This window comes from Martes martes (assembly GCF_963455335.1).
Source record: "Martes martes genome assembly, chromosome: 5".
NCBI classification, from domain to species: Eukaryota; Metazoa; Chordata; class Mammalia; order Carnivora; family Mustelidae; genus Martes; species Martes martes.
The window spans coordinates 105,371,359-105,397,703 of record NC_137892.1 but is presented as its reverse complement, the minus strand read 5'-3'; the positions used below and the strand labels follow the sequence as shown (position 1 = coordinate 105,397,703).

The window sequence follows — 26,345 nt, the reverse complement described above, 5'->3', positions numbered from 1 at the left end:
GATTTAAAAGTTACCTTTATGTCTAAAATTCTCTGACAAAAAAAAAGAGAGAGAAGGATTTTTTTAAAGCTTGTATTTTTTTTTAAAGGAAACTTTCCTAAAATACTGTCAATTTTTATAAAGATCAAGAATCTTTCTCAATGAGTTCAAGAGAGATTTAATTTCATTCACTGCTGTTTTCACATGAAGGATCTTTAAGAGTCTTATTTTTAAATTAGTAATGCCCACAGATAAGAAGTAGGTACTCTCAAACACTGCTGATGGGAACATAAACCGACTTAACTCTACAGGGGAGTAACATGCCTCTGTGCATCCAAGTCTTTAAACATCATACCTTTCAACTCAGACACTACAGACATTTCTAGAATTTATCCAATGGTAATAAAAAAAAAGATTTTGGGTGCCTGGGTGGCACAATCAATTGATCAACTGACTATTGGTTTTGGCTCAGGTCACAATCTCAGGGCTGTGAGATCGAGCCCTCAGTCAGGTCCGCGGCAATGAAGTCTGCTTGAGATTCTCTCCCTCACCCTGTACCCCTCCCACTTATGCTCTCTCTCTCAAATTAAAAAAAAAAAAAATCAAGGAAAAAAAAGAAAAAAGCAAAGATTAAGCTAAAAAAATGATTATGACAATGTGTTTTATAACAGCTAAAAGCTGGGGAGAAATATATATACATAACATGGCCTATCTAAACAACTGAGTATTATTTTCCCATTAGGAATGGTAATTTAGGCAAATACTGACATTATGGACATAGAACAGTTTTGCAACAAAGGAAAAAAAAAACATTTTAAAACATGTACAGAAGCCTGAAAGGTCATATACAAGGAAATTAACAATGGTAAACCATGAGTAGGAGTTTATTTCCTTCTTTTGGCTTACCTACTTATTCTAATTTCCTAATAATGATCATATATTATCTTGTAATAAAAAAAAAGAGCTACTGTACATATTAGGCTCTTAGGAGTTAGTAATCTGAAAAAATGACTCAGCAAATAAATCTACTGCTATATTTCCTGACACAGAAATACTCTTACCTTATATTTTAGGGTTGAATATTTTACTGCAAGGTTAAATCATCATTAGGGTAGTGTTTCTCATTATGCATAAATCTTACAGTATCACATGGTAATAATTTTTTTCATGTTACAATAAATGAGAAGAATTTGGAAACGAGCAGTAAAATCTATAGAGCTGACTGCCAAGGTTGTCAAAAGTAATTCACTTTGAAGAGACAAACACATTTGAGGTTTCAATTGCTTGTGCTGCTTAAACAGCAGATAAGATTTTTCCATTGATTTATAATTGTGGATCACAAGGGCGGTTGTTCTGAGATTCCCAAGAAGGGGGCAGGAAGAAGGCCCAGAAGAAGTAACACCAGTTTTCTTTCTACCACAGCCAATGAGAGAAACACCACTGGTGATCATTCCTTCATTTCTCAACCAAAGAAATCTTGTTTCAGGGCATTTTAAAGTAGTATATAAAAGTTGCCCAATTTGTGAAAGTTTACTATGTTCTAAATTTCATCTATTAAATATGCCAGAGAAGGGAAACATACTATGGATGTTTTAGATTTTAGCACATGCCTCTCTAAACAGAATACAAAGACAAAAACACATATCAAAAATACAGAAGAGTTACGGTTAAGTTGTTCTCAGATACACCTATTCCCCTGAACATATCCATTATTGCAGAAGCTCAGCTATAGCTGCAGTTGTCCATGTTCTATTTTATGTGCTTCCCTTATGTGGAAAAATAAAAGCTGAGGCAGCATGCAGCTAAAAACACACAGTTTAGAAAAGAAAGAGAATGAGTAAGTTTAACAAAAGATGTGCAAGGCTTCTATACTAAAGCCTGCAAAATACTGCTTAAGAGAAACTGAAGACCTAAATAATAGAGATATACCACGTTCATGGATTGGAAGACTCAACATTTGTTAAGGTGCAAATTCTCCCCCAAAATGATATTATGATTTAATGCAGTCTTAATTATAAACCCAGTAGTCCTCTTCACAGAATTTAACAATCTAATTCAAAACTGACTATGAATAATGGTCAAGACAATTTTTTTTTAAGTTGGAAGATTATTATACCTTACGGTATTGGCAAAAGAAGAGCTACATAAATCATGGACTTAGAATAGAGTCCAGAAACTGACCAACAAAAAAGGGGTCAAATGATTTTTGGACAAAAGTACTAAACAAATTCTATGGGACAAGAAAACTCTTTTAATCAAATAGTGCTGGAACAACTAGACAACTATTAAAAAAAAACAAGACCAATGACGTCACCTCACACCATACACAAAAATTAACTCAAAGACCGAAATGTAAAAGCTAAAAATACAAAACTTCTAAAATATGCTGGTCCAAACAGTAATCACTACCTACATGTAGCTATTTAAACTTAAAGTACAATTAAATATTCAATTAAATTCAATTAAAATATAATTTAAGATTTAGTTCCCAAGTCCCAGTGACCACATTTCAAGAGCTCAGTAGCCGCAAGTAGCTACTGACTACCATCTTGAACAGTGCAGCCCAAGAAAATGTACACTCATCTAATGACAGAAAGCAGGTCAGTGTTTGCTAAGGCTAGGAGGGGCCAGGCTTTGACTACAAAGGTGACAGAAGTGAACATTTAGGGGTGATAGAAATGTCCTTATCTTGACGGTGGAGGGAATTTCAGGGATTATATACATTTGTATAAACTCATCAAACAGTACTCTTGGGGCGCCTGGGTGGCTCAGTGGGTTAAAGCCTCTGCCTTCGGCTCAGGTCATGATCCCAGGGTCCTGGGATGGAGCCCCACATCGGGCTCTCTGCTCAGCAGGGAGCCTGCTTCCCTTGCTCTCTCTCTCTGCCTGCCTCTCTGACTACTTGTAATCTCTGCCTATCAAATAAATAAATAAATAATCTTTAAAAAAAAAACAAACAGTACTCTTTAAGTGAGTACAATTTTTATACAAATCATACCTCCATAAAATTGATTTTAAAAAACAGCAACAGGGGCAGGGCAGAGGGAGACCTGTACATCTAGGTCCTTGTCTACGTACGGAATCTATCTAATACCTGACCCTGCCACTTCAGATGATTTATCCCAATTTTTTACTGAGTTATATCATCTTTACGTTTGCTGAAAATGGCTGCGGAATACACTATAGCTGTACACACACTTGTCTATTTAAGGGCAAATTTTATGTGGCCTAGGAGAAAAAACACAAACAGGTTATTTTGGCCCTGGGTGTCACTGGCCCAACAAAAATCAATAAACGCTTTCAGTACTTAAGCACTTGACTGAACACTGGAGTTCCACAAGAAAAGGAGCTCCTCACCCTGGGAAAGGAGAAAGGCATACAAACTATTCCAGTATCAAATAATAAATTAAGTCAAATGAGGTAAAGGGGCAAAACTGGGGTGGGGGTGTCTAAAAGCCATAATAACACACACAGGGGAGAGAGATGGTAGAGGTCTGCACTACTATAATGTAATTGGAGAAACAGAATTCAGTCTGGTTGCCGCACTAGGTTTTTGGAAAGGAGTAATGGGAGACTGGAGGGTGGGTCGTGAGGACAGAAGGTAACAGCTAGATGCTGTTGAAACTCCTGTCAGCTAACTAAAGTAGTTGAACCTTAATCCTGAAGACAGCAGGAAGCCAGTAAGGCAGAGGATGGCAGGCGCAGAGCTTAAGATGATCCTCAGTGAGAGCAGAATGGAAAGTGGGAGAGGGATAGCAAAGACCAGGAGGGAAAGCAGTTTTCATGTGGGTCCATTCCTCCTTCCCTGTATTTTCCTAGGATTTCTGGGAAGGAAGGTTCAAGTGGGGAGAAGCAATCATTCAAGAGATTCTTGCCTTCTTCCTCTGTAATTCCCTTTGATATCTATTTTTAAGACTCTATTCAATAAATGTAATAATTCTGCCATAAGGGTTTTTCAACTTAGGAAGAATCTATCCAGAGAGAAAGTAGCAAGGCAGATGGTCACTATCATGAGAGATGGTATGAACACACTTGGGACCAGGAACAGAAGCTATGTATGTGGCTTACAGGTCATTACTGCTCACCTCCCACACCCAGGCAGACATTAACAACCCATCACAGCACCTAACCCTCTGGGGTCCACACAGGGTCCCAGAATCCTTCTGAAGACAGGACTCCAGTCAGGTGCTGCTGATCAAACTCAGCCAGCATGAAGAAAAAGCTTATTTGCCATTCCTGATGCAGACCCTTGGTTTATCACTAATAGATGGCACAGGGGCAAGACTGGAGGTCAGCAAACTTTTCCTCAAAGAGCTGTATAATAAATATTTTAGATGTTGCAAGCCATATCATCTCTGTGGCAAATATTCACCTCTCCCGATGAAGTATGAAAATGGCCAGAGGTAATATGTAAACAAATGAGCATGGCTATTATAATAAAACTTTATTTAGGGACACTAGAATGGAATTTCACATAATTCTCACGTGTCATCAAATAGTATTCTTCTTTTAATTTTTTTCCTTTATTTAAAAGTGTCAAAAGCTATTCTTATTAGCTTGCTGTGGTAGGGGAATCAAATCAGGCAGTGGAACAAATCTGGCCTCTGACTGTAGTCGGCTCAGCCTTTAAGATAAACTTCCTGGATATCTGTGTTTTGGGTCTTAGAGTCTCAAGTAAGAAATATTAGAAACAATGGTAACTTGGTGATCTAGGAGCCCTATCTTTTCATCAAAAAGAATTTCACAATACTGCACATAAACTTTCTTTATACTTTTAATATTTAATGGACAGGAAAATATATAATGATAAAGAGCCATTAAGTATTAAGTAATATTTTAAAATACATACGAATTTTATTAATCAGTCTTTACATACATATATACACAGTAATACAGATAGGTACAAACATATTTATTCCATCTGCAAAGTTTCACGTACACAGAACTTATTGGCCCCCTTGCAAATTTTTCAGTGTTGGAAATACTGCTCCAGATGAACAAGGCCATCGGGTCCCAGGACACAGCCAAGTAAGGCTTCTCATCCTCTAGGCTGGACACCCTTAGTAATTAAAACATGCCATCATCAATGGTTACAATGGCTCTAAGTCTTCCTGTAACCAGAGCAAAGGGCTTCCAGGGTACCTGTTGTGTCTAACGGATGAAGAACGGGTTTTAGGGGCTCTCACAACAAATACATCCCTATTCTAGTGAACAGTGATTGTGGGTGGATTATAATGGGGGCAGAGGGAGAATTCTGAGTGTTTGGCTGATGGTGATTTTTTTTTTCAAATAAAAGAAAAACAGGAAAGAGAAAAAAGAGATTCCTATACCCCAAAACAGATTTTGAAGGACTTTACCTGTGTTAAATTGATATGACCTGGGAAACCATTCAGGAGAACACTTTTAAAAAATAGGAATCACATTGTCTGCCAGTGTGAAAACCCACAATATGCAGGATTCCAATTTCAACCTCATTTTAATGCGACCATAAAGATCAAGACTGACAGTGGGAACTCTGCAAAGCTGAGGCAGCTAACAAACACTAACCACCATGGTTCCTATGAACAGGGAACCCAGATCACAACACGGCCCCAAAGGGAGGGTGAATTCAATGAGCAAGGTTAAACAGGGGGAGGTACTCACCTGAAACGGGTAAAGTGCAGACTGTTATCTGGAGATGTAAGTGTATGTTCTGGAGGGAGAACGGGTCTCATTCTGGGCACTGGGAGGCACATTTAAGAAATCCCAAATCAAAATAGTGTCATCATGGGAGCTGCTGATGATCTGAAATTCATCAAACTGTAGCCGAAACACACGTCCAGAATGTTCCTGTGCAATGTAACAACTTGATGAGTAAAATGAGACCTTTACAGTCCCTCATCTCTCACTATCAGTGATCTGGCACAGGCTGGAAATGCAGCTACTTATCCCTGCTTCCTAACCAATGTTCCAGAGCTTACTGAGCTTTGTCTCTCACCCCAGGAGCAACTACTTTGGCTTTTCCTTCTAAGCCTTTTCTTTAAATTAATCTCTATATCTGAGATCCTGGCTCACTTATATGTCAAAGAAGAAAAACTATGTGCTCACTTCACCAAGGATCTTGGAAAGGTAAAAAACATTATTAAATACCCATGCTTGATATGCTGTAAAAAGCAGAAGCAGAAGTATAACGTTTTTAACAGTACCAAGAGTATCTATCTCAACCCCAGCAAAAATCAAAATTAATGGTGAAAGAGAAGCATTCTCATTAAAATCAAGAAGAAAACAAGAATGGCCCTAACCATAGTGCTGCATGCTCTAATCACTGTAAGAAGCAAAGAAACAGGAATAAAAGGTAAAGCTACTGAAAATAGGTATAATCTAGCGATATTTTTAAACAACTGTCTCCTCATTAATGTAACAAAAGCAACCAGACTATTAGAAATAATGAGCCTGCCAAAGTTGCTAAAGCAAGATAACATAAAAATAAAATATTTTTATATGCCAAAGCAATAATCCAGAATACCGAAATTCCATCATAATGCAAACATGTGCTGTATTATAAAAATATAATGTAACCAGATACCCATATTATGAAATCTCCCAAATCTATAGGAAGGAAATACTTTGTGCTCTATGAGGAAACCAATCAACCTACAAATGAGGACGCCTGCTTTCACATTTTAAGTTGTGTTCATGGTCCTTAGGAAAGAGCTCACTGTAATGTAAATGTCAATTACGCTCTGATTTTGGCTAACCAAAATGAACAAAACTGTGCATTTCCCTGAAGGCACACTGTGAGGTACACAACCCTTCTGGGGTACACCTAGGCAGGGCTATCTGTGGGTCGCCCTCCCCAGCACAAGAACCGCTGCCATTTCAACAGATTACATACCACCAACGTGCGCAAACACAAAGTACTTGCTGGGGCTCGAGGGTCAAGAGCAGCTTGCAAGTCCCAAACTTTAATTTTCCTAGAAAAGAAAAATTGTCATTGGTAGAAAAGTTAATATTTTATATACTGTCAAGCACTTCCTTGACAGAAAGGAGTGCATCTGAGTTGCTATCAGAAAAGCAAATGGAGAACAAACTTACATTTTTACAAGTTACTTAAACTAACTATACTTGATTTGGGAAAAAATAAGGACCTCCACATTCTCAGAATTGCTAAACTGTGAAGAAATATTTTTTAAGGGAGACAAGAAAACAACTTCAGGCTATCTAAAACCAGTTCCTGACTTGATAATCTATGTCACCAAATTCATTCCTCAGGGGGCTCTCTGAGGCTGAGTAGGTGCTGCTGACAGAAGCTAGGGCTCTCTGTGAGATTCCAAGGATACCTTTCTTCAAACTAAGCAAATGCTGGAAGTTAATAATAGGAGCATACACAGACCAACCAGTCCCTTAGTGAAGTATACATAAGGTCACCTTGAAAGGTTGACGGCTGCCATTTGCTCATTTAAAAAGTCATAAGGCTTTTTAAAGAGTATTTGTTCAATTAACCAAAAGGGGAAAGGAAATGTATCACTGAACACGTGCACGCGCGTGCACACACACACGTGCACACACACACACACACAGCTGGCTTAATTTAGGGCTAAGGCAAAGAACTGAATTCTCGCACAACCTAAGCTACTCCCACAGTTTACAATAACAGTTAAAGGTGTAAGCACAGGAGTTCCAGAGGCTCTGCTACTGCAGGAATCAGGGCAAGACCACTCATCCTTCTGGGCCCAAGGGCCTGGACATGATCAGGCGGTACAGTGATTATCTGCCATCCGTTACACGGAAAGGATCTAGGACAGAGCCGGCAAGTATTTGGCTGCTGAATATACAGTGCTCATTTTCCCTCTAGATACAGTGACAGCAGTGCACTGAAAAATCTGAAATACATACCCATCGTAGGCCCCACTGACAATCCTCTTGTTATCAAACCGGATACATCGGACCAATTCTTCGTGTCCCTCTAGGACTCTTAAACAGGCACCACATTCGATATCCCATAGCCTGGAAAGTCAAACAGATCTCTGTGAAACAACCTCCCACACATGATTCACATTCTCCTTGAGTTCCTCTTACCTGTCCCATATGTGATTTTCACACTCCTGGACTTGTTTTTATCTCACTCCCAGCCCACACTATCCGCGTAGAAAGATTATGTCTGAACATTTACACCATCTGTGTATTTTAAAGCACTAATCTGGGGGGTTGCAGCTGGCTGGCTCTGTTGAAAGAGCATTTGACTCTCGATCTCAGGGTAGTGAGCTCGAGCCCCACACTGGGTGTAGAGATTACTTCAGTAAATAAATAAAAACTTTTTTAAAAAGCACTAATTTGGATAGAAGCCTTACTTACTGTACTTTCTTTCATTCAGTTTTTTAAATCATATGCATGTATTATTATTTAAATAAGATCAACAGGTAAGAAAACTTCCATTGTATTTAGTTCTTGGGTACTCTCTTGATAACTGAATTAATGAAACCACGGAGCCAAATGGGGGAGAAAGGGACTGCAGGCAGTAAGGAAGAAAAGGCATGTATGTGGGTGGGTCAGGGGAGGACATGGTATGTATAGCCGGAGGGTTAGGCTTCCACCCCCAGACACTTCTGGCCTGGAATCCATGAGGCCCACTGAAGTTAGAACCAGTGGACCAGTCTGGTGATCTCCCTCTCCAGATGAGGCTTAGGGACACCCCTTCCTACATAATCCTGCATACTAGGGTTTGTCCAGTTTAGGAGGTCACTGTGGGAGCCTCTCATTAGGTATATGAAATGTCTCAGAAATATAAACCCAGAGACTATATCCAGCCTTTTTCTTGGTGTATGATTTATTCCGAAGACTGAGATTTTTACATTTTTCTATTACTGATTTTCTACATTCTCTGCAAAAAGAAAGCCTAGCAAACTAACGTGTACAAAACAAAGTCAGCAAACTAATTCCGTAACCAGCTTTTCTCAGCCTCTCCACCAGTGGCTTTTACCATCCACGCCAGGAATATTTTAGCACAGCCACCCTCACCAAATATTCTCATCAGTGCCAGTGACGACGGCTTCTCTAATCCACTATGAACAGAGCCGTTCTGCACTGCCACTAATTCCAAAGGGGTCCCCTCCCTGGGGGAAACATGCAGTGTTACTCTGTAAAACCTCAGAGAGTCCAGTGAGAAAGTTAAGGACTGTCTACTCCAGAAATAGTTAAGTAATACAGTGTGCCAAGATTCAGGTTCTCACTTGACTTTTATAATACCTTAAAACTTAAAATGATAAAAGAAAACTCATAATAGTATCAGTTCTATTGTTGTGGTTTCATTCCCTCCTTCCTTCTTTCTTTTAAAAATTATCTTAAAACCAATCTTTATTTTGCCCCAGCATTAAACAATTTGATTATAAAAAAGCTACTGGCGTATGTTAGCACGATGGGAAAATGACTAAGAATTGGTAAACAGATATTGGAGGGAAGTTCTTAATAAATACAAGGATAGTCATATTTATTAAAAAGTGAGGTCACTGAGTGTTGGAAGGAAAAAAGGGAGATAAAACATAAGACAAGACAGGAGTAGGTGATTCTGCAGCACAGGCTGTGCACGAGACAGATATATAAAGTACACTCCTCCCAGCTGTTAGCAAGGGAGACAGGAGCTACGGGCAAGGGAAAGTAGAGAGTCAGGCCAGAGTGTCCTCTGTTCTGAGGGGCTCTGGTATTAAGGGAGCTTGGGTGGAGGAGGTTCTAAAACACACGTTTTGGTGGAATCAGTACCTGCTTCAGTATGCAGAGCCCACGAGATTAATAAAGGTTTCTCTTATTTGAAGTATCTATCTCCAAAGGCTTGGAGTCTTTCAAACGTCAGGGCCAGGAGAGGAGTCAAAAGTATGGCAAAAATTGGCCTGCTCTGTCAGCACACCAACTTCTACCCACCTTATGGTATTATCTGATGATCCACTAACAACCAGCCGATCCCTGTACTGGAGACAGGCGATGCCTCGCTTGTGTCCATTCAGAGTGCGAACAAATTCACAGGTACTTGTGCTCCAGACCTGTAGAACAGATCAGCAATATTTTAAGAATAAATGCAGAAAAGTCCCCTCAGAATACACCTTTAAAAAAAAAAATAAGAGCTTCTAAGAATGACCAAAATACTTGACTATAAAATATGGTACGGAGGCTGGGGGACAGATTGGCCAGCGAACAGTTTTCTTGGCTGCGGAGCGAGGAAACAGGAACGAAACACAGAGGGAAGCTGTGAAATCTCCAAACCTTGAGATATTCACAAAGAGAACATCTCCTGGATGGTTCAGACATTCACTTGCCTAGAAGGAAGAGTGTGGGCCAGATTTTATGTTTTCATGCCAGCTGACATGTCAAATCCAATGTAACTGATGTGAAAAAGTTTCACCTTTCACATCCTCCTCTTTTCCAGCATAGTTCCTTGAACAGCTCCATTTGTTTTGACACATCACTCCTAATATTATGTATGTGGAATAAATAATCCCTCTTTTGTGAAACCATCTGCAAGACTTAGATGTTCACAGACACACTTAATATATTACAAGCCAAATAAGGAGATGCAAAGCAACCAAAGTGCCCTGAATTATTTTACCAGCTGCATTTGTAGTTGAGTAGGATAACTAGATATCCACATGCGGAAGAATGAAGTCGGACCCCTAACTCACATGATACACAAAAAATTTAATTCAGAATGGATCAAAGGCCTAAATGAGAGCTGAAACTATGAAATTCTCAGAAGAAAACATAGGAGTAAATCTTTGTGATCCTGGATTAGGCAATGGTTTCTTAGACATGACAACAAAAGCACAAGCAACAAAAGACAAAATTGATAAACTGACTTCATTAAAATTAAAGTCATCTGTGTTTCAAAGAACACCATCAAGAACGTGAAAAGAGAACTCATGGGATGCAAACCATTTACCTGATAAGGGACTTGTAACCAGAATATATAAAGAACTTTTACAACTAAACAATAAAAAAACCAAAAATAATGCAATTTTTAGCAAAGGATTTAAATAAATATTTCTCCAAAGAAGATAAAAATGGCCACGAAGCACTGAAAAGATGCTCAATATAATTAGTCACTAGAGAAAAGGAAACCAAAACCAGAGAGACCATTGCACAACCACTAGGATGGCTATAATAAAAAAGACAGACAATAATAGGTGCTGGCAAGGATATGGAGACACCCTCCAGGCTGATGTTATGCAACAGCTGTTTTGTAAAAAGGCCCAAACCCTCTCGACTTCCAGGCGGTGATCTTGTTCCAACTGGTGTGACTGAGCAGTGAGTGAATGACTACATACAAACCTTACTTGTCCAGCTTCCAGACCACTCGATCTAAAGTTTGATGCACCTTTGTGAATTGTGGGGCTAGCAAGAAGACACTAGAATGCTAACGAGTGCTGCTCATAAAAAAGGTTTTCTGAGCCAAATCCAAACACTTACACATTGCTGGTGGGATTTTAAAATGGTGCAGCCACTTTGGAAAAAACTTTGGCAGTTCCTCAAAATGTGAAACCCAGAGTTACTTTCCAAGAGAACTAAGAATGTATGTCCGTGCAAAAACTTGCACATATATGCTTATGGCAGCACTATTTGTAACAAATAAAAAGTGCAAACCACCAAGATGTCCATCAACTGACAAGTGGACAAACAGAACGTGGTACATCCACAACGGAATTTCCTTCAGTCATTAGAATGAATGACGTACTGATACACGCTACAATATTCATGGGTGAACCATGAAAACACTCTACTAAGTGCAAAAAGCCAGACAGAAAAGGCCACATATTATATGACTACATTTATATGAAAATGGGGGAGAGGCAAATCCATGGGCATAAAGTAGATGAGTGATTGCCAGGGACCAGGAGAAGAGAACAGGGGCTGACTGTCAACAGGTATGAGGTTTTTACAGAGGGCAAAGAAAATGTTCTGAAACTAGTGATGGCTAACACTGTGACTATACTAAAGGCCACTGGATCGCATGCTTTAAAGGGTAAATCTTATGGTATATGAATTATATCTCTATAAAGTTGTTATAAAAAAGAAGCTAAAATTTAAAAAAGTTAATATGGATACTGCAATCAGTGCATCTACCACATCCCACGAACCGCCCTAGACTACAGCCATTTGTCTCATGCCAGCTACCTACCACATGCTAAGCTTCCCAATGGCAGGTGTGCCTTACACATTACTGTATCTCCAGCACCCAGCCCAGGGTCTATGGCATGGCAGGTTCTCCAAATTAAGTGAATAATGAACAAATCGAATCCCAGCTCTGCCACTAACTTGCTGTGTCATCTCCAGCCCAGTTTTCCACTCTCTGAGGCCCCTCTGTAAAATGGAGGCTATACCTGCCTCAACAGTGCTGGAAAGATGGAGTGACATTAGTAATGAAAAGCTCCTAGCACCCACTACACATACCACAGGTTAGTTCTCTTTCCCTTCAAAACGTGACCAACAGTGTTGCTTCATGCAGTAGAGGGCTCCTCTGTATCCTGGACCCATGACCCTTTCCTCCTACCTTGCCTGTGATTCCAGAAGCACAAAGGATCAAGCACAAATGGAGAACAGAGATCTTGCCAGGTACCAGCTTGGTAAAAGCCACCTCTACTTTCTCTGTATTCTAATAGGGACAGGAATAAGGAGAGTTATGACTGAAGACACTCACTTTGATGGTTCTGTCACCAGAGGCAGACACGATGTATTTATCATCAAAGTCTACTACATTGACAGCAGCACGGTGGCCAACCAGGACACGGCGTAAAGTAATATCGGTGGCAGAAGCCATGTCCCACACAGCGATGGAGCGGTCCTTGGAACAGGTCACCATCAGTCCATTGCTGAAGCGTAAGTGCAGTACAGCCTCATTGTGGTGGATCAGCGTGTTGAGAACTTCACCCGTGTTCACATCCCAGACTCTGCATGAGAACAGAAAAGCCAAATGTGGCATTGTTAAGACAACCAGGAAAAGAGGCTAGCATGTGTGCCCTGCGCCCATTCTTAGTAGTAGGCTGGGGAGGTGTTAAGCTTCACTTGTATTTGGTGACTAGGATCCGATACCTAAGATCATGCTTAAAAGGAGCCCCCAGAAGCAATTACTCTATCTGCTGAGAAGTACTGAGAGCATTTCAAAAAAGGAAGGCCAATCCTGGCTGTGCCCAGGTTTAGGTTTATTTAGCATCAAGTATTCAGGCACAGTGCTCGTAAGCTCGTGTTGACGACAACAAAATCAGTCTTCAAGGAGATGGGCTCTGCAGGGAGTCTTAGGTGACAGGGGGAAGGCAGCGTGGTAGCTGGGGAACCGAGGAGCTTCCAAACTTAAGGTTCTACTTGACCTTTGACAGGCCACTGAGTCTCTAATTTATCCACTGCAAACTAGAGACTGTAGGTCAGGACATCTTATCAATTTCCACACTCATCTACTTACTCAACTGCTTTATGGATAAAGCCAGCATTTATGGATAAAGCCACGACCTACAGGGCTCTTGGAGACAGCCCTCTTGTGCTATAGCTTTTCTATAAACCCCATCTCCCAAGAGTACAAGTTCACACAGGGCAAAGGAGGAAAGACGCAGGCTTATAAGGCAAAAGTAGCGGCCTAGGGGCGCCTGGGTGGCTCAGTGGGTTAAAGCCTCTGCCTTCGGCTTAAGTCATGATCCCAGGGTCCTCGGATTGAGCCCAGGGTCCTCGGATTGAGCCCCGCATCGGGCTCTCTGCTCCATGGAGAGCCTGCTTTCTCCTCTCTCTCTCTGCCTGCCTCTCTGCCTACTTGTGATCTCTGTCTGTCAAATAAATAAATAAAATCTTAAAAAAAAAAAAGGAGCGGCCTAGAAGCACTGAGGCCGAGAAAGGATACTAAGCATGCTGGCGACTTTTCTGGAGCATGGTCTTCCAGGAGAAAGTTAGCCTAATACTAGGTCATGTGCTTTTATACGAAAGTACACTGCCATCTCTGTAACACACAGCAATGAGAACAGGACCTACCTAATAAAAGTTAGCTTTCCAGCCTACTTTGTTCAAATAAACCGACATCTAAAGTGGTTTTGAAATACAGCATACAAAAACATACACAAAGTATGTGTGCGCTTATCCCAGAAAAGGGTGCGATCTCATTCTTCTCCTGGAAGACATGTAAGTTCAGTGAAGCCAAATCACTCACCTCACTGTAGAGTCTGAAGAACCAGTCACAATGACACGTTCATCATACTGGAGACAAAGGACAGAGCCAGTGTGTCCTGTTAACACTTTCAAACATTCCAAGCTGGTTTTATCCCAAATCTATTGAGACAAGATCAACATAGTATATCACAGTCTGACAAATGCGTTTGTCTCTGAACCATAAAACAGACCTGTTTTATTATAAGAGGAGTTAAACTTCAAACAGGTGGAAAATGACAAAAAGGGAAGAGGCAATATTGAATATTTTCCAAAACAGATGTACTATTTTGCTTACTTTGTCCCTCTAAAAACTGTACTCATTATATTTAACCACCTTACAAAGGGAATTTTTAAACTCTGAAAAGAGATGGTTCACCCTCTGGAAAACAGTATGACACTATCTATTAGGAACCTTCAAAAATGTATACCCCTAACCCATCATGTTCACTTACAAAAATTTTAAAATAAAAAAATGTTGACATTTCAGAAAAATGTCTAGAACAGAATGTTTTAGTACAGTAATGTTTTTTAAAAACCAGAATAAAAGCCATCTATATAGTGAAATAACCAATAAGTATATTAAAAGAAGAAAATGTTAATAATAATTGATTTTGTTCTCTGAGTGCTCTTTTTCTCCCTTCTTTTAATCTTTCCAATATTCTCCAAGTTTTCAATACTGTTCCCATATAATGGCAGATGGGAAATAATTTTTTTTAAAGACTGGATTATTAAAAATAGATTGTATGGACCTATTTCTTCCCTTGTAAAATAATACAATCATGATTTATAGCATCCCTCAAGCTTATTGCACATAGCCAAGATGTAACAAGTGTTGCAGACATTTAATTGTCTTTCTACAATAGCAAGGGCTTGCTTCTAATTCCTGACCTATTAGAACCAGTTATTTCGAAAGAGTGATTAGTGGGGTGACTCAGTCAGTTAAGGGTCCAACTCTTGGTATCAACTCAGTTCTTGATCTCAGGATCTTGGGTCTGAGCCCCACACTGGGCTCCACACCCAACGTGGAGCCGACTTTTAAAAAAACTTTTATTGAAAGAGTGATTAGTGATCCAGGCTTGGTACAGAATGGAGTACAAAAGGTTTCCAACCACTGGTCTAGAAAATCTCTCTAAATCACAACTGTGCTCTAGTATTTACATCTTATAAATCAAATGCATGCCTATTTTAAATTAAACATGGTATGCCTCTATAAAAGAATTCTTCAGAAAGACATTCACTATAAATGAAATGTAACCCCATGGGCAGCCTATACTTTGATAAGGTCCTTATAAACCATTTTTATCTATTCCTTAAAAGATAATTGCCAAAATTATTACTAATTAACCTGTAGCCACAGGTTGTCAGGGCTATCAATATATATTACATAAAAATGGAGTTCTGTGATCAAATGTGTCTTGGAAGTTGGGAAACACTGGATGTCTCTACTGCAGACTTTCTCAGAGCCTTTCTATGCTACTCTATCCTATGAATTTCTAAGAAGGAGGTATATCATGCAGTCAACTTGAGGACAGACCAATAGAAATTATCCAGAAAAGACAGGGGGTGGGGGGAGGAAGTTTGGAGAAAATGTATGACAACAGCAAAAGACCCAGTATGTATGCAATTAGAGTCTCAGAAGGAGACAGAAAGAAAATGGTACAGAAAAAATATGTGAAAAAAAAATGGCCAAAGGCTTTTGAAATTTAGTGAATGAAAGACATAAATTTACAGAGTCAAAAAGCTCCATGAAAGACTTCCTAGAGATGACATCAAAAGCATAACCCATCAAAGAAAAAAATGGTACGTGACACTTCATCAAAATCAAAATCTTCTGCTCTGTGAAAGATATCCTTGAAAAAATGAAAAGATAAGACTGGAAGAAAATACTTGTAAAACATACCTTTAAAAAGGACTTGTGTCCAGAATATGCAAAGAACTCTCAGGGTGCAATAATATGAAAACAAAGAAGCCATTTTAAAAATGGACAAAAGAGGGGCACCTGGGTGGCTCACTGGGTTAAGCCTCTGCCTTAGGCTCAGGTCATGATGTCAGGGTCCTGGGATCAAGCCCTGGATCGGGCTCTCTGCTCAACAGGGAGCCTACTTCCCCCTCTCCCTCTGCCTGCCTCTCTGACTACCTGTGATCTCTCTCTGTCAAATAAATAAAATTTAATATAAACTGGGGAAATGTACATTTAAACCAAAAACAGAGGTGTGTCTACATATGTATTAGAATGGCAAATATCAAAAGAAAAAAACTGAGAATACCAAGAGCTGCCAAACTTGCATAAAAAGGGAGCTCTCACACATTATTGACAGGAATATAAAATGGTACTGCCACTTTGAAAACCAGTTTGGCCATTTCTTAGCAGGGAATACAAACACTTACCATGAATCAACAATATAAATCCTATAATTTTACTCAAGTGAACAGAAAACGTATATTTTCACAAAAATTTGCATATACATTTATAGTGGTTTTATTCTGTAATTGTGAAAACTGGAAACATGGATGTCCTTCAACAGGTAGATCCATTAGCACATGTAGGTACACCCATAAAGTGGGTTACTAGTAGACAGCAAAAAGGAATCAACTATTGCTAAATGATGAGTCTCAAATGCACCACGCTAAGTATAAGAAGCCAGACTCAAAAGGCTACATACTGCGGTGAGTCCATTTAAAGTATATTCTCCAAAAGGCAAAATTATAGGTACAGGAAAAAAAGATTTTAAAAAAAGGTCAGCGCCTAGGGGAAAGAATTAAACACAAAGGGGCTGAATAAGGGAACTTTTGGGGACAATGGAACTGTTTTATATCTTGATTTCTATCATGATAACTCAATTCTTTGTGCTTGTCAAAACTCATAAAACTTTACACCAAAAAGAACGAATTTTCCTGTATGTAAATTATAACTTTAAAAAAAACAGTTAAAAAAAACCCCACATGTTTTCTTAAATATGAGAAAATAAGCTACAAACAGTGTAAAACAAAATCTGTCAGATCAGCTGCCAAACATTAAACATGGAGAAATGATCCAGTTTATCTACTATTGAAAAGTGAATTAAAACATACAAATAAAATTGCTCTACCATTCTTTTGTGCTATCAACTGAGCCTTTTCAGAACCCATAAAAGGTAATGACTGTGATTTACAGGCAAGTTAGCAACACTTCCACAAGCTAGCAAAGTCAGCAAGAGTGCTGTGATACTGAGATATTTTCAATGTGTACCTAAACACAGAATACAGAATGTGAATGTGCTTAGAGAAGGATAAGAAGTGAGACAATCCAGGGGTCTGGTGTTAGTATAGGGAAATACTCTGGCTCTAGTTTTTCAGAACCACACTGACAGCTGCCAAGATGGAGTGGAATAGATAAAAATACAATCTGGAGTAAACGGAGAGATTCGATGATCTAGTGTCTAACACGTAACCACAATTCTAAAAATAAAACATACAAAATACAGTCATTCACCTTAATAGAATTATCTCGTAGGCCACTGATAATTTTTTCATCATCATACTGTAAACAGTAGACACCTTTACTATTTTCAGAGCGGCACTGAATCCTCTGCAAGTTGTGTCGTCCACACCGCCAGTTAGATTCTATAGTCTGGAGGGAAAAGGAGGAAACAGATGAGTTTTTGTGAATCAACTATTCTATTAGGCTTCAGGCTTTAGTGCTGCTTCCAGGAACAGCATACCAGATACCCCATTTTGGTCTGCATAACTGTCTGTGGATAGGAATCATGCTCTTTTCCAAGTAAGACATTAGCCCAACAGTGTTTTTTCTCAAACACTCCCCTGACTGTCTGGCAACCGTCATAGGATTTCCAATGAGTTTGAGTTGGGTTTGAAAAAAAAAAAAATGGCCTAGACAGAATTCATTATGTTTGAAGAATGCCCTTTGCACCCAAAATATACAAATAAACAGTAACTCACGGGGTCACTCTCTAATGCCAATTAAAATATTTGTCAAAAGACTACCACCAACATTAAGCATATACTGACAATCTATGTATCTATTCAAAGCAGTGTCTTCATCATCGAGAAAAGATCTTAAATAAATATTACATGCCAACTACTACAGAAAGAATTTTATTTCATATCTACTTTTAATCTTCTACCACACTGAAAGGTCCTTTAGAATAAGAATGGCACATTTCCACCCTGGATTCTCATTCTTTCATCATTCCTGCAACATTTACTGAGATGCTATGTTATCCCCCAATACTGACCATGCTAGGCGCTGGGGATGAAAAGAACAGAAAGCATACCGCTTTCAAGGGAGCTACCACTCGAGGGACACAGGTATCTGGAACTGGATATACTCTACACATGTTTATTTGGCTAAACGATCCACACATTAACCTTGGAAGGATGTTCTTATTTCCCTTTTACAAACATGGAAAGAGTTTAATTTCCTGAGGCCACAAAACTAGTAGCTGGACCAAATCATACCCAGTTCTTCCTGACGTGGATTCCATGTTTTCCACTAAAATATGCAGTGTCTATAAAGAAGTATAGTCCTAGCTACTGAGGCAGTGAACACAGAGCGTAAGATCAGTAACAATTCCAGATAAAATATGAGTGCCAAATGAGTGATTAAAATTCTAAGTGCTGTAAGGACACCTACCGAGATAAACAGTACTATGGTTTCACACTAGTGGGCAAAGTTTTTTTTTTGTTTTTGTTTTTTTTAAAGACTCTTTCTTTCTTTCTTTCTTTATCAGACAGAGAGACAGAGAGCACAAGCAGGCAGAGGCAGAGAGAGAAGCAGGCTCCCCACTGAGCAAGGAGCCCAATGCGGGACTCGATCCCAGGACCCTGGGATCATGACCCGAGCCAAAGGCAGCCACTTAACCGACTGAGCCACCCAGGCACCCCACTAGTGGGCAAAGTTTAATGAGCAGGTGGGTCATACCCAGAGCACTCAAAGACCTGACCTTGGTAGTGGATATGAGGCATTTTGAGGATCAAAGGACACAATATTTCTAAAAAGAACAACCAAAGTGTAAACTCTAAATGCTGGAAATTAGGGAACAAACTGTTTGGACTAAAATAATTGGTCACACCTGAGTTCGGAATATGGTTCGAAAGATTATCTCTGAGCAGTTAATTATCCAAGTAGCTAAAAATTTAATTAGTTGCTTGCTGAAGAAAGGTGACATATCTCATCTTCATTCACAATTAAGAACTTAGTTACCGGCTCTGCTGACATCTAACAAATTGTATTTCCTCTATTGTTGAAGGCAGTATGCTTCTGTGTGCTCTAAAATGTTAAAATCTACTGAATGTTATATGCCAGGTACTGCTATGTGTCTTAAACATTTAATAGCTAATTTAATCATCACAACTCTGCAGCCGATATTACTGTCCTCATTTCACAGAAAAAGAAATGGAAGGCTGGCAATGGTGATACACATATGCCAAGAAAGGAAAATGCTTCATCATTTGTGGCCTTTGTACTTAACACAGGAGCCTGGAAATCTAGTCCCTGCCCTCAAAGAGCTCCTATGTACAACCCTGAGAGAGGGCAGGACCGCATTATTTCCAACACCCACTGAGATGAAGGTGGGGCCACAGAGACGCCAGGAGCAAGAGAATGCTCATCTGCCCATCTGCTACCAAGACAGAGCTTCTCAGGCAGCGTCATCATTTCTAGTAAGTCTGTAAAATGTGAGAAATAAAAGCACATTCCAAAACCCCCCCAAAATTAATTCACCCCACCTCTGCTACCGCTACCAACATAGATTAACAGATAGTTACGTATAAGCAACTTTTTGAAAAGGGGTCCAGAAAAAAGGACTTCCTTAAACTGAACTCAATGCTTAAAGTAATTTAGAGAACTAACATATTTTTAGATAGTGCCTGAGCCACCTCAGCAAGTTAAGCATACCAGGAAAACAGTGACTTAGGAGACAGTTGTATTCCAAGTCTTATTTGTGGCCAGACACCCCTGGCTGTGGTTACTGATGTTCGGGCCACACCCTACAAGGGCTCAGAGTTATTGCAGAATGCATGACTCCATATAAACCCAAAGTATTACAAAGCTGACTATGTAATGTATCTTACGTATACATATCGGGTTATTTTTAAAATTCATATAGCTGTTTTTAATTATAAAACAATTGCTTTAAGATATTACTGAAGTAGCTCTTAAATGTTTCAATGCAAAGGAAAAGTATACTGACTATCCTATCACATAGGAGACAGAAAAAAAATAATTTAATGTAAAAAGTGGAAGTGGAGGAATCTCCATAACGAAAAGAATTTCCCCCTCTCCTGGAAATGTTTTCTAGAACTGGATGACTTAATTACAGTCTTTTACTAGACCTAAAAACCTAAATATACAGCGTAAAGGACTGAAGATGAGCTGGGCTGAAGCAGTAGTCAGCCTGGGGTACACACACTCCCGGAGAGACCCGGGGAGTCTGGGCAGAGACCACCACCTGACGTGAAAGGCTGAGCCATACCCTTGTTCTCTGGCCCTCCAACAAGCAGCAGAGGCTAGGACCTCTCAAAAGCTCTACTAGATAATAGGCTCTTGTTCTAAGCTGAATGGAAGTTAAGAAATAGGAAATGGCTTAGCTTCGCAACTTCAGAAAAGAGACTAATTTTCTAAAATACAATTCTGAATTTTAAAAGAAAAGGGCTGCCAGATAATTCTTGATGGGTCATTTTAGGAAGCTCCCACTTAGGACTGTGTTAAAAAAAATTATTAGGTTCCTGAATCCCCAAACACACGTAGTTTGTTTCAAAATGCCAGGAAAGGGACACTAAACCAGCTCAGGGAGGTGATCGTTCTGCTGCACACCAATCTCACGTAAATGCCTAAGACTTCACTCTTCTCAATTCCCCAGGCCACCCACAAAAGAAAGCGGCACTTGCTGCTGGCTGTGCCTGTCCAAAATACTACCTACCACCATATTTGATGACTTCAACTCTTACTAGAATGCTTATAAGCCAGGTCTTTTCAAAATACATACATACATACTAGGCCTTTAAAAATGGAAGGCAGCCCACTGTGGTATAGAAAATACCTAAGTCAGTCAGCAGCTTTGGCAAATGAGCTGGGACAGTCTGAGATGCAGTTTCCTCCTCTGTAAAAATGGGAAAAATAGTATCTACTTCCTCAAAACTGATGTAAGGATCAATTGAGATTACACATGTAAATGCTCATCACAGTGCCTCAAACGATACCAGTGATGCTCTCCCTTGTTTGCGGAGAACACGGACCAAAAGGAGTAGGCCGTGACCAAAAAAATCTTCTCACCGAAATGTCAGGAATGGCTGTCTTGGTCTAGGCTGATATTTAATGCTGCTAGCCCTGAGCCCTCCCTAACTATTCCCAGGAAGAGGCTAAGCCTTTCAGTGCAATTCAACTATGAACTCCAGTGGCAGGGATACAGGGCATACACAGGTGCACCTCTTTAATTATACAGATACCTGCCATTTCACTTATACATCATGGGATACGGCTACTGTTAGAGGAATATTTCGTGTTTTTGAGAACTTGTAAAATCCCCTTACCCTGTGCAAATTTTCAAAATACTGGGAAAGTAGCCATGATACACAGAGTATACAGCGGCATTTAAATTGGCAATAGAGTGAAAACAGATGTCTGAGTATGGAGGAATAACATTATTTTTAGAAGCCTAAACACAACTGGGTGGGTGGGCAAGTTTCAGCATTTTCTGGTCAGGACAATATTAATATCAAGTTTGCAAACCACAAAAAAGCTCCCCACTTTCCCTGAATAAAATGTGGTTTATTAAAAGGTGCGATACAACACAACATCATCTTACCAGTGGTCTATTCCAAGGAGAGTGCTTCAAAGACTTTAATCCAGTGAATAAAAAGAGGGAAAAGACCTATTCCATGAAAGAGTTTGCCACTACTCTAGATGGCAACAGAAAAAAATCCAAGCTCAAGACACAGAATTCTGATTAACTGGAGTCTATCATAATAACTTCCATCTCTCTTCTGAGAGATGCCTGAGAGTTGGGGAGGGCTGGTAGAATGAAAAGAGCATGAGCTTTGGACTAAGAATCTGTTTTGAAAATTTGAGGGTTAAATTAAATCACTGTAGCAAAGTACCTATAAGTAAGCTCAGCAGGAACAAGAAGAAGAACTGAGACTCTAGATAATAGAGGAAACATGGCTGCTTCCTTTAGGAATGTGCCTCAGGTTTTCCAGGAATTCCTTCTCACCTCAGAGGTACTCTAAACCCTCTCTTCTCTCTGTGTGGCAAGAACACCCATGAAAGATGAGCCTTTGCAGAAAGCTACGAATACTTGTTTATTCTCCCCAGACTTCATCTTTCACATCTTCATTTCCTGAATAATGGGGATTGGCCTCACTAAGATGGATTCTCTACTTTTTTCTTAAAAATTAGCCAATTTCTAGTAAGTCAAAGTGAAAGGGAAAGTCATCTGTTCATCAAAGTCAAATCCGGGAATGGACAGATGACAGGAGCAAGTACATAAAACAGAGCTGTCAAAGCACAGCAAGAAAAAGAAAGAGAAAAAGGTGTTGTGAACTGGCAACTTTGCAAAGCCCACGGGAACCACAAGGAGAGTCTGCAGCTATGTATGGGCAGCTGGGCAGAGGGGCACAAATATCCACTTAGCACTCAGGCTGTAATTTATCTTTTGGCATTGTGCTTAAAGCCCTTTAAAGTACTACCTTTCCCATAACTGGAACTAAAACAAGCCAATTAATCTTATCTTAACTCGAACCCTTTTTTCAAGGATGGTAAGTACTCACACCATTGGGAAAGATGAGAAAAGCACCTTGCAAAGTCCACAGGCATGCAACAATATACCTCTTTCTCCTTCACTTCTTGAATTTTCCAACTTTGAAAATGACAACACTAAGCCTAAAGCTAGACAGGGCTCAGTTAAATTCCCATCTCTTAGTTCCCCCTCTTAGTCTTAGTTCCCCCTTGTTACAGATGGGGATAATATGTACCTTATAAGAATTAAATGCAATAATCTATGTAAATCACGCAACCCAGTTCATGGTATACTACAAAGGCTCAAAAGCGGGTACAGTAATTATTATATTCTGCCATAAGAGTTTCATACCAGCCATAAGGTCAAGAACCAAGCCCCTGAGTATCCATTTGTTTGATCCACGGATCACTGACACAACTCTCTACATGTGCATCTGCCCTAGACAGAGTAAAACATACTCCCGAAACAGAGGTAAAGAACTCTATTTTGATGAGGTACCAGTAATCCATAATACAGAAAGTTGTACTAAGTACACAAGAATATAAGGTTGATCACAGACTCTGTTACTCACTAGCTGTGTGATCTGGGGCAAGCTATTTAACCTTGTTGACTGTCTCAGTTTCCTTAACTTTAAATAAGACCATGGCCTACCTTTCAAGGTATCGTTCAGAGTTAAATGAAAAAGTGTATTATAAAATGCTTCACAAAGAATCTAGTACAAGTGAACACTCTAATACGTGTGATACATTATCTTTTATTATTACTACTATTAGTGAATATACCAAAGTATAAAACATTATCCCTTACACTAAGAGATCTAGCCCACAAAAATCTGGAGGAGACTCTTGTGGCCAACCAGTGGGTTTTCCCAAACCACAGTTTAAGAATCACCGGGTAGACCACCATGCTGTAGAGGTTTTGTATCAAATGGGGTTTTCCCCCACAGCTCCATTTCCCTTACATCTGCCTCCTCCACTAACTTTAAAGTATTATTTCAGCCTGAGGAAATGGTTATGGTAGGTGGTGTCACATACTATCATGCTCCAGAATACTGAGTTCATACTATCGATTAAAACAGCACTCATGAGGATTAAATAAAATACCCTATGTCACCAAAATCTTCAACCTGATCAAAGTTCTTACAGACTTCTCATTTATTAATATTGACTTTAAACATCGTCCTTCTCATAACAAAGGACTTGCAAAATTATTCAAGGAAATTTGGAGGTACTCTGTAAAGAATAGTTGGGGGAAAAAAAGCAAAAAATAATATAGCTTCTAATATATATGCACAAGCAATATCTGAGTACAACTATCTCGGAGTAAGAGACAGCTCCTCCTGAAACACACACACACACACACACACACACACACACACACACACCCCAACGTAAGATTCAAGTTAACACTGTGTCTCAGCTCCTACACTGTAGGAGCAATTTATTCTAAGTTTTGAGCTGCCAATGGATCAATTAATTCCTAAACTTTATTATTTGTCAGGCAGAAGTTTTCTATTATTTAGCTTTCCCTAAGAGATTACTTTATAGTTCATTTTAGGGAGCTGTATACTCAAGACAAGGATTTGTGTTTTAAATATGATATTCTAGTCGCACTGAGATTTACCATTAACCTAATGATTCCATCAGTTCACATCTGCCTTAAAGGGGGAAAAGGGGACTCCCCAAAAGGCACATGTTTCCCCAATATTGAATTTTGGCACAATAACTTTTATGTCCATCACCTGGAGGAGAGGATTACTTCACATTTGGGAAACTGAGTATAACTTTATGGGTGATACAGCACTGCCTAGCATAGGGTAAGCCTTTCGCCAAGGAGGAAATAGCGAAGTAACCGAGACCTGCCACGAACACATGGGAAAGAGTTAATGAGAAATGCCTGTGCATGTCTTTCCTGGTTCAAGGAAAAGGGCTAAATAATAAAACTGAACTAATTAGAACACATGAATAATATCAAACATCTCCAATGTTTCTCATCAACTTTACAGAGTTTTACTGGTCTGGTGAAGTTACACTCACATCCAAAATCCAGGAGCATAATTTGCTCTATAAAACCCACTTAACTATTGCTTAGAATCATATTTGAGTCATTTTTATGAAAAAAGTTATGGGAAATTTACAGAGGAAGCTGAGACTATGCCTTCTCCAGTTCCCTCGAGATTGCTCAAAAATGTAAAAGTGCTGACCTGAAAAACCGTGCCTTGGATTTTGGGAAATTTATCAAGTTAGAATAAAAAGCTAACTTTGGGTTCAGGTCTTAATTAACTAACAATCTCACAGATGTAATTAATGTTTCAGGAAAGTCAGATCATTTTTACTAAAAGGCATTATCTACTCTGAAGAATGGCTGCAGATTATACACCGATTATGACACATTTGCTTCAAGAGTTCAACTTAAAAAAAATTACTAGCTCCATGTTTTTAGATCAAAAAACACTCTAAGGCAATATAAAAAGTTGAGAACAAGACACAAAGAGCCCATAAAACAGATAAATCATTAAGTTACCTCTATATCCTGGATAATCTTTGGGTATAATGACCTATAAAATGAATTGGGAGGGCCATCTGTAGGTCTGTTCTTAAACAGGTACTGATCCCTGGCAAATAAAAACAAACAGATGTTACATTTTTGCACATAAAAGGGTGAATTTTATTTAAACATGGTGCTTACAAAGATACTGTATCTTTCAAGACTTTTGACTTGCACTGAACTTTAACAGTTCAAAAGCAGATTTTTCTGACCATTAAAATCACATGTTAGACATGAGCATACTTTCATTTCCAGCTCTGTATCATAATCCTGGTCTTTTATTTTCTGAATACCCAACACATATTAATATAGCCTTTCATTCTATAATTTAATAAAAAATGCTAATGTAACTTTGTGAAAAACCTTACTTGATACACATCAAACTTCCTCCCTTGAAGAATATATAGCCCTAACCCTCACTCACATAGCGACCTGTACTTCCACCTGTAACACTCTCTCTGTGCTAAGTGGACCAGGTTATGTGGATGTACAAAGCTAAAGCTGTATGTAAGTTAATGGGTTATCTGAAAACTCCTGCCCACTGTGCCTCCTGTATCTTTAATCAGAAGCAGTGACAAATAGCAAATGGCATTATTTGACTTTCTCGTATTTTCTTTTTTTCTTATCTATCTCTTGATAATAGTATCATCACCTAAGAATAGTGTGAAAGGAAAACCATAAATACATAGGTTTAAAAATAAATAAATAAATAAATAAATAAATAGGTTTGAAAGCCCAAATTACTCATTCAAACTATATACTACTTCCTAGTGGTTAATACTTGTAAAGGAAATATGCATTTTAAAAGGAATTATTCTAACAGCTTTAACTCCCACCCACCTGTCTACCCCTGCCACCACTCCAGAACACTCCTCTTCCCCACCTGTTGAAAATGGGCCAACACACTTGGCAAGTATAACTACTTATTTGGGC

At 39.2% G+C, this 26,345-nt stretch overlaps 1 protein-coding gene across 5 annotated transcripts in view; it reads right to left on the bottom strand.

Annotated features, from left to right (window-relative positions):
* The window catches only part of FBXW11 (F-box and WD repeat domain containing 11), a 120,586-nt gene that overhangs the window by 3,468 nt on the left and 90,773 nt on the right, over positions 1-26,345 (bottom strand). For all 5 annotated transcript variants that reach the window (XM_080804798.1, XM_080804799.1, XM_080804801.1 and 2 more), the window contains 8 exons: positions 25,389-25,479; positions 17,603-17,740; positions 14,132-14,250; positions 12,641-12,890; positions 9,874-9,992; positions 7,855-7,965; positions 6,854-6,932; positions 5,623-5,808 (listed from right to left, as the gene is read on the bottom strand). In XM_080804798.1, the coding sequence (XP_080660924.1) occupies positions 5,647-5,808; positions 6,854-6,932; positions 7,855-7,965; positions 9,874-9,992; positions 12,641-12,890; positions 14,132-14,250; positions 17,603-17,740; positions 25,389-25,479 (1,069 nt within the window). In that variant the 3' untranslated portion in view covers positions 5,623-5,646. The remainder of the gene's footprint in view (positions 1-5,622; positions 5,809-6,853; positions 6,933-7,854; positions 7,966-9,873; positions 9,993-12,640; positions 12,891-14,131; positions 14,251-17,602; positions 17,741-25,388; positions 25,480-26,345) is intronic.